A 10,860-nucleotide genomic window follows, 5' to 3' on the forward strand; every position below is an offset into this window, starting at 1 on the left:
TCCACTCACCTCAGCCTCCCAAAGGCGCGGGATCATAGGCTGAGCCACCGAGCCCGGCTTGTAAATATTATTAAATACTGTTTCACATCTATGGCCTCAGTTTCCTCCTCTGTAAAATGGGGGTAATCTTGCACATCTCCTGGGTTCCATGAGGACAGAAAGTGCAATGTATGTAAAGTGCCTGGCAGAGTGCCCACCACCCATTTGATGGCAGCTGCCGTGCCAGGCTAGGTGCCCAGGGCTGTATCTAGGAAGACTTCTTGCCTCATGTGCTTACAGAGGAGACTGGCCTGGGGGTCGGGACACCTAGGAATACTAGTACTGACTCTGCTTTGACCATGTGACCTTGGGCAGGGGCCACTGCCCCCGGCCTCAGCCTGACTATCTGTTCCATCTGCACGGTGCAGGCTGGTGTCTGCCCCACCCTCACTCTGGGACTTCTCAAGTGAATGCCCCGTCTGTGAGGTCACCTGGAAGGAGGTGAAGGAGAGTTCCGTGAACAGCTTGATGAAGCGCAGGGTTCCCCGGGCATGCTCATCCATCACGAAGGCAAAGATGACCTCATGGGTCCCCAACAGGGGGATGAGGGTCAGCGTGGACTTGGCAAGCCTGGGGGGCAGGGCATGGCGACCTCTGGAGTCAGCCTGATCTTTCTCATGGACCCTTCTTCCCTTTTTGTACCCTCCCCTCTTCCCACCAGATCCTGGCATCTGAATCTCAGATGCCCTCCTACCCCAAACACCTTGAGACAAGCTGCCTGGAGGGAAGAAGTAGAGGTCAAGGTCCCAGAAACTCAGGGGCTGCCCAGGGATGGGGTGAAGGCAAGGCTCAGGGATCCCAGGCCAGACCTGGGTGGGAGAAAAGGTAGCATAGGGCTCCCAGCTAAGCATCCTGGGATCTCGCTCTCTGCTAGGAAGAAGGGCCCAGGGTCCAGTAAAACCAGCTCAGCTACATCACCTGCACTTGATGTCCGTTTTGCACATGAGATTGGCCTTCAGTTTGGACACCACAATGCAGATGACCCGGACAAAAATGAGGAAGTTCACCTGCAGGGCAGACAGGTGGGTGGCTGGGGGCACCAGCCTAGGCCTACCATAGCTCCCACTCCCACTGTCCACACCACCACTCACCCCAATCGCAAAGAGAATGGGGAGCCGAATAATGAGCCAGTAGTTCATGTTGGAGTTCCTGGTCCAGCAGCTGTGAGGGAGAGGGGTGCCCACATGCATTTGGCTGGACTCACCGAGCCCCCAGTGCACAGTGCCAACACAGGGGCCACCAAGGCACAGGGCCATGTTGAGTGCCACATGCATAGTCAGGAACTATGCATACTGACCCCGCACTGACCCACAACACACACAGCCTCAAACAAGCTTTCCTGTTATGGAAGCACAGTCACATGTGTACCCAGAATCATACACACAATACCAGAGACATGTCACTCACTGATATCACAGACAAACCTGCAAGAGGGAACCACAGATCCCACAGACACAGCACCATTTGTCATCATACAACCCCGGGGCAGGGGAAGGGATAGGGGCAGGGGCAGGGGTTAGGAGGGGGCATTAGAGAGCTAAATTCACAGTTAAGCTCCTGGTTCCTCGGTTGACCCTCCCAACAGGTAGAGCCACACGCCCCAGGGGCCAAGGAATCCCATGGACTTTGAGTATGGGGACCTCAGCATACCCACCTCCTTGGAGCAGGACACTCACCCCTCATCCTCATAGAGGTACTTGACAATGCCCCAGGGGATAACAAACAGCAGAGGGACACCTAAGAGGAGAGAGCGAAAGACAAAGAGGGAAGGAGGCTGGCAGGCCAGAGTCACTGCCACGCACACCCAGAGTCCTCTTTCTACCTGAGGCCCCTCACACTTCCAGCCCCTCTCCTGGCCTGGCCCCAAACCACGTGTTCTAGGTTGGTCTGGGTGTCTGGAAGAACAGAGGCAGAAGGAACCCCACACTGACTCCCCGGACTCTTCCTTAGAGAGAGGTCCTCACTACTCTGCCCCCTTTCATGTGCCAGACACAATGTCAGGACTTTTCCTAGCATCCTGGAAGAGACACCAGGACACGGACACCCAAGTAGCAGAGGGATAGGGCCATGTGGAGGGGAGGGCAAGCTGGATGAGGTGGGGAACAGGCAAACTCTCTGATGCCCTACTCCTCCCTTGCTTCAGCCCACAAGCCCGTCTCAGGTGACTCCCTCAGATACTGGACATTCCTTCAGTCGTCTGTTCCTTACCCCTACACACCTGCAGGCGGCCTGGACAAAAGCCTGGAATAGAGACAGGAGCCCTGTCCTTGATACCAACAGGCCAAGTAACTGTCCACTTTCCACTCAGTTGGGACTTGACTGGTGTAGACCCCCTCTAAGCTGGCCCCCAATGATCCCCACCCCGGTGTTCATGCCCTTGTGTAGTCCACATTGTATCAAGACTATACAATATGCCTGTATTGGTTAGTATGACCCATAACATATAGCAGAAGTGATGGCATATCCTTTTGAGGTGAATTTATTAAAGGCATCGTGGCTTGTCTTGATCTCTCAATCTCTCTCTCTCTCTCTCATCTCTCTATCTCTCTTTCTCTGTCTCTGTCTCTCTCACCTCCCTCCATCCCTTCCCCCCCTTCTCTCTCTATATGTATATCATATCTATATATAGAAATCTCTCTCTCATTACTTGCTTTAGGGGAAATCAGTTGTCCTGTCCTGAAGGCACTCAGCCTAGAAAGAGGCTTCTGCAGCAAGAAATGGAGGCCCCCAGCCAACAGCCAGCAAGGAACTGAGGCTTCCTGCCAATAGCCTCATGAGTGAACTTGGAAGTAGATCCTCCATCCCCAGTTGTCTTGAGATGACAGCAACCCTATCACCTGGTCAACAGCTTGGCAGCATCTCTATCAGAGATCCTGAGCCAGAGGTACTCAGCTAAGCTGAATCCAGATTCCTGACCATAGAAACTGTGAAATGATAACTGTGAGGGTGTTTTAAGTTGCTAAGTTTGGGGACTATTTGTTATGCAGCAATAGATAACTAATACAACTGATTTCCAGTTCCTTGAGGGAAGAACCAAGGCCCCACTCATCTTCAGAACCTTGGTGACCAGCTCACCCTGAGAGTCCAATCTGTGTTGGCTGATTTAAAATGGGATTGTCTGCCCTCACGTGAGAGATGAGGAGCTGTATCAGGAGCTCAGAAGGACAAAGGAGGGACTAAAATCCAGGGCTGCAGTCCTGCACCGCTCCAACCACCCTTAATGGCTTTCTGCACTGTCTCTCCAAGCCTGTCTCCATTGGTGCCTCCCTCAGCGCTGGAGATGTGAGGGTCTGAGGTACATAAGGTATACCTACATAAGGAATGTGTGCATGTATGGTGGGTGGTCCATGCATGCGCACGTGTGACTTTGGGAGTCTCCCCCAGGAGCACATGTCCAGGGCAGCACCACTTCCTAGCCTTTCCTATCACTATAGTCAGGGTTGTCAGCATAACACTGTCCACTCAGCAGCAGCAACTGAGCTGCTCATGTCCCTGGATCTACTGTGCTGGATGATGCAGAAAGGGGTGGCAGAAGCAAAGAAGCTTGCAACCGACCAGCATTCTTCATAGCTCTCTCTCTTCGTTCATTTATGTTTACACAAACCAGCCCTCTCAGCATGGACAGTGCTTTAGTAACAGGTCTTCATGAGACTAGACAAGGAATGGGATGACCTCCAAAGGCCCCGGCACATGGCACAATGAGAATGGAATGGATGAATAAATGAATGAATGAATGATGAATGAATCAATACATCAATGAGGAGGGGGAAGCACTCTAGGCAAGAGCATGCCAGTCCCTGAACCACACACACACACACACACACACACACACACACACACACACACACACCTCCTTCTTGGGCATCTCCACCCCGCTGCTGTCCCTTCTCTCTGAGACCCCCTCCAGGATCGGGAAGCTCACTTGTGTTATCAGTCAGACCTGATGAGCTGCATTCATTGTCAGCATTTCCTTAACAAGCCCTTTGGAAAAAACACAGGCACAGCCTGCCACATGCAAACATTACACACTCCCCACTGGCTTCATCTTTCTCCCATTTAGAAAACCAGCAAGACAGGCTGGAGAAAAAAGGTTGAATTAAGATACACAGAACTGGTTTTGGGAAGGAATGATTCCCTCATCTGTCACTCGCCTTCCCTCCTGCACAGCCTTCTTATGGTGGGTTTTTAGGGGCACCCAACTGCCCATGGACTGCAGCAGAAGCCGCCATGCCTTTTGAGGGCTCCCTCCATCCATGTCAGAGTTCAGAGTCCTAATGTTAATTCTTCTACTTGCACATGAAGTGAAAAGTTGTTTTCTAAGCATCCCAGTTTGGGCAAGTCCTCCTGGCATCACAACCGAGCTCTCAGCTGTGAATCTCTCTGTCTCTCTTTGTTCCTCTGTCTCTGTCTCTTCTAACCCCAATTACTCAAGAAATCACATCCTGATGGAAGAAGGGTCTCCCTCAGGCCTTACCCTTAGGCTCCTCCAGGCCCTGAGCCTTGAGCTAGGATGTGGGGTGGTGGGATAAGGAATGGCACGATCTCCAAAGGCCCTAGCACGTGGCACAGGACCTGCCCCATAGAAGACCCTCTTAGTGAGAACAGCAAAGAACTGGCAGCCCCTCCCCCATCTCCCACTCAGAGACCTCCAGGGTGCTGTGTGTCCCCACCAACCCCCAACCAACCGCCCTGCTCCTCTGCCCACGTCACATTGTCCTTATGATTGTTCTTGCCCTAGGATTGCCATGGTAACAGGCACTAAGAGCACTGATGCTATTTCCTAGAATGGACAGACCTGTCCCTTGCCCTGAGGACAGCCTTCCCTGATCCCCCACCCCTAATGAGCTTCAGGGCTCTCCAGCTACTGGGACAGGAGGAAAAGCCTTGTGAGAGAGAAGGTCAAGGGAGGTGCTGGGTCCTGGGGGAGGAGGAAGAGGAGGCCATCTGTGCAGAGGCCCAAGTCTGATAGGCGAGGCCACAGGGTATGAAGAGATGGAGCCCAGGCCAGAGAACTGTGCATGATGAGTCGCGGGCCCAGTGGGAGTCAGAAGCCCTAAGTTCCAAGACCTTCTCTGCCTTTGAGGCCCTGTCCCTTTCTGGTACTTGGTGCCCTCAAGACACTGATCACATTAAAACTTCCTTAGAACACCTCTTCTCCGATGGGCTGTACAGAGTGGAGTGGTTGAGGAATGCCAGTAAAAAATGAATGAAGGACAGGGGACAGAGAGGCTGAGAAGACTAGAGAAAGCCCGGAACCATGAGGGCTGGGTACCTGAGGCAGCTTCCTGAAGAGGCAGCTGACGACCTGATGTGGGAAGGATGCTCCAAGAATATTCCTGCATGGAGGACAGCCTTATAAAGGCTCAGAGACAGAACCAGTATCAGGGGCAAAGGAGGCATTGAGGGAAGAGTCTGGCTGTGACTGGGATGGGAAGCCCCTGGAGGAGTGGAGGGCAGCAATGGTCAGAGCAGCCTGAAGTAGGCAAATGAAGGAAGGAGAGGAGTGAATGAATGAATGAGTGGCCAGTGGGGGTGGAGGAGGGGCATTGGTATGGAACGGGGAAATCAACAGATTTAACAACTGATTAGGGAGGGCCAGAGGGCAGGGCCTAGTCTCTGACTCCATTCAGGGTGGGTGACTGTGGGCCTTCTCAGAGAGGTCCGCAGCATCTGTTTTCCCAGTAAAAAGGGGGACCCCAGCCCCCTGCTCAATCCCAAGCCCTCATCGGAATCCCATGTGGCGAGAGGCAGAAGCACAACCAGAAATGTTCCAGCAAAAAAAAAGACACGATGGTTCTTGGCAAACTTTTTCGGCTAGAACATTTCCAGCTGGGCTCCAGGCACATCCGCGGTCCACACGTTCCTTGGCTGGCCTCTGGTCACCCTTCCTCACCCTACTTGGCTCTCCTCTGAGCCTTCCTCTTCATCATCACATGACAGAGCATCACCTCCCCATCCTCCATCCCTACCCTTTTGATCCCCTCCCCACCTTGAGGCCCAGAACTCACCATTTCCCTCAGGGCTTTGGGCTGCCTGAGTCCGGATATAGAGCTCTGTCCCCACATGGTCTTGGGAGTGGGATATTTGAGGACAGCGCTGTGACCTCCAATGGTGTGCATGACAGAGGTAGGGGGTGGTATTTGGCCAAATGGGAGTGGATGTTTCCATTAAGGCAGGAAAATCATGGAAAGGCTGGGGGAACATAACCCTCTGCAGTGCCTTAAAAACCCAGGGACGGGGGTTCTGTGCCCAAGAGGGCTACCCAGTGGGCTCTGCCCCTTGCCCAAATGTGTTTTCTGAGTACCACATTGGTAGAGGGGTCAAGGTCTCCCACCCCCATGCCACAGGTGCGGAGTGGGTGACAGTGGGCCTTACCCCAGCCTATGCTCACATACAGCCAGAAGACGCGTTGCTCAGAGAAGACCGAGAAGGCCAGCAGCGTGTACAGGTACACGCCTTCCACCAGGAGCCAGTAGTAATTGGCTGCCACACAGTACTGCATGAGCAGGAACACCAAGCGGCAGCCCAGAGAGTCCTGTGGATAGAGAAAGGGTCCTGTGGGGACAACAGCTCTGCCCTCCGCTTCCCCTGACACCTCTAGCCATCCTGCTCCAGCTTCTATCCTGCCATCTTCTGTCCTGAAATCTTCTGGCTAGGGCTAGTGCTAAGAACTTTATCTGCATTAGCTCATTGAATCCTCACTCTCCTGAGTGGAAGAAAATAATACTATGCCCAAGCAGGTGAGAAAACTGAGCCTCACAGAAGTTATTTTCCCAAAAATTATACATCTGGTAAATGACGGAGTTGGGATTCAAACCCAGGTCTGTCTCCAAAAACTATTCCTTTGCGTCAGGATGAGAACTCCTTAGGGTAGTAGCTCCTCTTTTGGACCAGGTCCTCTCCAGGTAGACCACTTCTTTCATCAGACTGGGGTCTCCCCAAAGTGGACTGCCTCTCTCATCAGACTGGAAGGCCACCAGAGCGGACTGCCTCTCCCAGCAGACTGGAAGGTCACCATGGGGCACTGCCCCTCCTATCAAATTGGGGAACTTCAAGGTAGACTGCCTCTCCCATCAGACTAGAAGGTCACCATGGTGGACTGCCTCTCCCATCAAACTCACCATGCCTCCTCCATCAAACTGGAAGCTCACCATGGAGGACTGCCTCTCCCATCAGACTGGAAGGTCACCATGGGGTACTGCTTCCCCTATCAAACTGGGGGAATTTCAAGGTAGACTGCCTCTCCCATAAGACTAGGGGCTCTCAGAGGGCCAGGGCTGGGCAGCTCTTGCCTTCCCCTGTCCCAGGCCTGGATGGCATGGCAGAGGCAGGCCTTCTCTGACCACCCATCCTTTCCCAGGCACCTGGACACATCACATACCTGGTAGGAGAGGAGCCCATCCCACTGGTGCTGCTGGGCAGCTGTGCTGTACATCCACTTGAGGGCTGCGTCCTTGATGAAAACGGACAGTGCTCGCAGGATAAAGGATGCAAACAGGTTCAAGTGGATGAAGTTTCGGGTGCAGTGCAGGTGTCTGAGGGAGAAAGCAGGGCTCTTCCCTAGCAAGGTGGCCAAGAGTTCTGCTCCGCAATCCCCAGCTCTCACGCTAACTCATACACCAAACATGTTTCCAGCATGGGGACTGTGCTCACGTCTACCTCTGCAAATGCCTTTCTTCCCCATAACCTTGAAAATCCTTCCATCCACTTCAAATCCTGCCACTGCACGAAGCCTTCAGCTGCATAGTCACTCCTCCCTCCTCCAATACATCGTCTATCCTCTTCTCTGCAGGAGATGGAAGGATTTTCAAAAATAAATTCCACAGGGAAGAGCAAAGAACCATAGGGAAGAGAAAACTCTAAAGCTTTCAGAAGAATATATAGGTGACCATTTTTAATGAGCCTTGGATAAGGAAAGATTTTTTTAATAAAACCATAAAAAATGTGTTCTCTGAACAAAACTGATAATTTCAAATCATTGATGAAATTAATTTTCTATTGTATTTTATTATTTATTGTTAATGATTAAATTTCATTTAAATGTTAAATCCATTTATCAATTTTGTGTGGTAAGATTTATCAACAAAGTTAATAAATTTCATTCCATGAAAATGAAGAACTTCTGTGCATAAAAGTCACCATAAAGTGAGTGAAAAAATAAGCCATAGACTAAGAGACAGAATATCCTGGATTAGTATCTAGGATTTACAATGAATGCTTAAAATAAAAAATAAAAATAAAAATAAAACCATAAAAAAGTAAGCAAAGAATATGAACAAGCAACTCACAGACTAAATCATGAAAAATGCTTCCCTCTCTAGGAATCAAGGATATGCAAATTTAACTCATGAGATTTCACATATTCCAGATTAGCAACAATTAAATCTGAATATACTCAATATTGGTGATAATGTTCAACAAAGGAAACTCTCTTTTATTACTAATGAGAGGGCAAATTGGTATGACCACTCTGAAGCTCGACTTAGTAACACTTAGTACATTGGCAAAACCAGGTAGTATTCAGATCTGGCAATTCTGCCCGTAGGGATATGTCCCAGAGAAACACACAAGGGGTCCTAGGTAAGAATGCTCACTGTGCCAACATTTATAATTTAGAAAGAAAAAAGAAAACACCTCAAATGTTCATTAAAAGGAAAACAGATAAATTATGCTATATCATACAATGAAATGTAGAATGACAGTTAAAATTAATGAAATAGAATTACCTTTGTCAACGTGAATGAATCACACAGAAACATAATGCTGGACCAAAAAATTTGCAGAAATATATCGCTCTGATTTGAATGTTGTATCTCCCCAAAATTCATGTTTAAACTTAGTCCCTGATGCAATAGTAATGGGTGAAGGGCCACCACCAAGCCACAAGTAAAACCACATCCCCTCCCTTTCCTGGAAACAGAGACGCGGCAAACTAAAATGGCGATTGAAACAGTGCCTTCCTTTGTTCTCCCTCCGCACCCTTTCCCGTGCCCGCGAAAAATCCACCAACCTACATGAAGCTCTGCCAGCCGACCTATAGACGACAGACAGGTCACCCTAAGCCCCTATAAAGGCCATCACGCCTTTGCCTCGGGGCTAAGCCTGACCCTCAGGTCCTGTAGCCCACCACGTTCGACCCATTAAATCTCTTGTCCGTAATGGGTGTTGAGTCTCACTGTGTGCCACCGTCTTTCATTGTTGCCGTGACTCGGGTCGGGTTCCTCTCGCCCTCAGGAGAGACCCCGTTCTGGTGCCAGCGGGACTCACCCCTTAAGGCCTTTGCCCACTTTTTTGAACGCCAGCACTGCATTCATCACCGACCTTCGGATTGGTAAGTGTCCCCTAAACAGAAAACCTAAAACCTTGCCTGGGATAACCGGAGGGAACTGACCATTGATCGTCCAGCAGCCCCTTCGGCCCGGGCAAGGGGGGGACCACACCCCGCCTAGGTCTTTAAGGCCACAGCAGACCCCTACCAGTTTTCCCCTCCCTTGGCCATCAGGAATTTCGAGTCTACTCCCTCCTGCCATCCAGTTTTGGGTATCCTCCTCGTTAAAAGTCCTGGTACCAGGTTATGCTCAACCTCCTCGATTCTCCAGGAGAGTCGCGGGTTGTGATAACATCCTGTGAGGACAGGCTTTATTGCAACCTCCTCATATCCTAACGGCCGGCTATCCAGGGGAAGCCCTGCTCAGCCCCAGCTGTTAAAATGGGAAACTCATCATCCCTGCCGGCCGACTCTCCCCTCAAAGGTCTCTTAGACAACCTCTCCGCTCTCTCTCTCTCACTCCCGACATTAAACTCAAGCATCTAATCTGCTTCAGTACCCAAGGCTGGCCCACCTATCGCTTAGACAACCAAAATAAGTGGCCCCTATGGGTCCCTAAACCCCGACCTTATACGGGACCTCTATAACTTCTGTGAGCGTTCTAAAAAGTGGGCAGAGATTCCCCTCCCTCCCCCGTCCCGCTTACGCCGCCACCTCCCTCCTCTGTCTCTGACTTCAACCCAGCAGATAAACCTCCTCCCTATTGGCAACCCCATCTACCCCCACAGCTTCCTCTCCTGTCCACCTCTTCTCAAAGGTCTGCTCTTCCTCAACCCCCTCCTTATCCGACCTCCTGTGCCCAGACCTCTTCAACTCAGGCCTCTCTGGTATCTGCTCCTGCCTAACCTCCTGTCTCGCCCCTCCTATGTCCAGCTCTTCCCCCGACCCCGCCATCTCTAATTCCTTTGTCCTCAGCTCCAGTTGTTCCGGGCTCTCCTCCCCCATTCACTTCCTTCCCTGCTGCCACGGAAGCACCGCCTCCCTCCTCCGGTCCTGTTAACATCACACCTGACTCCTCTGTTTCCGGCCCAGCCATCCACAAGCTGTACCCTCCCCTTCCGCCGTCGCTGCCATCTTGGTCTGCTGCCTTATTGCAGGGATGGAAAAGGCGGCTCACACAAAGCCTAATAAAGACCCAGCCTCTTTCCTTCATCGTTTAACAAAACTCTTACCCTTCACACTCGTTTGGACCCTTCCTCACCACCGGGGTCCACAGTCTTAGCTACCCACTTTATCACCCAATCCACTCCGGACATCCGGCACAAGTTTAAAAAGGTGGAAGAGGGCCCCCAAACTCCACTCCGAGACCTGGTAAATATGGCCTTTAGAGTTTATAATGCTTTAAAGTTTATAATGCCCAAGAGGAAGAAGCCGAGGCCGTGCGGGCCCAGAGGCTAGAACAGAAAGTGACCCTTCAAACCCAAACCCTGGTTGCTGCCCTGTGGCCGGCTTAACAGGGACCTCAAAGCCCCCATCCCAGGAAACAGTCCGAG

At 51.3% G+C, this 10,860-nt stretch overlaps 1 protein-coding gene across 1 annotated transcript in view; it reads right to left on the minus strand.

Moving 5' to 3' along the window:
- GLP1R (glucagon like peptide 1 receptor) overlaps nucleotides 1-10,520 on the minus strand; it is a 19,471-nt gene extending 8,951 nt beyond the window's left edge. The window contains exons 1-9 of the mRNA XM_021717759.1: nucleotides 10,214-10,520; nucleotides 9,307-9,406; nucleotides 7,727-7,825; nucleotides 7,421-7,646; nucleotides 6,415-6,574; nucleotides 1,716-1,776; nucleotides 1,131-1,200; nucleotides 958-1,046; nucleotides 471-609 (exon numbers count right to left, since the gene is read on the minus strand). Coding sequence (XP_021573434.1) covers nucleotides 471-609; nucleotides 958-1,046; nucleotides 1,131-1,200; nucleotides 1,716-1,776; nucleotides 6,415-6,574; nucleotides 7,421-7,646; nucleotides 7,727-7,825; nucleotides 9,307-9,406; nucleotides 10,214-10,520 — 1,251 coding nt within the window. The remainder of the gene's footprint in view (nucleotides 1-470; nucleotides 610-957; nucleotides 1,047-1,130; nucleotides 1,201-1,715; nucleotides 1,777-6,414; nucleotides 6,575-7,420; nucleotides 7,647-7,726; nucleotides 7,826-9,306; nucleotides 9,407-10,213) is intronic.
- Nucleotides 10,521-10,860: the final 340 nt, after the last annotated feature.

The sequence above is a fragment of the Carlito syrichta genome, unplaced genomic scaffold, assembly GCF_000164805.1.
Source record: "Carlito syrichta isolate Samal-C Ts95f unplaced genomic scaffold, Tarsius_syrichta-2.0.1 Scaffold310924, whole genome shotgun sequence".
NCBI lineage: Eukaryota > Metazoa > Chordata > Mammalia > Primates > Tarsiidae > Carlito > Carlito syrichta.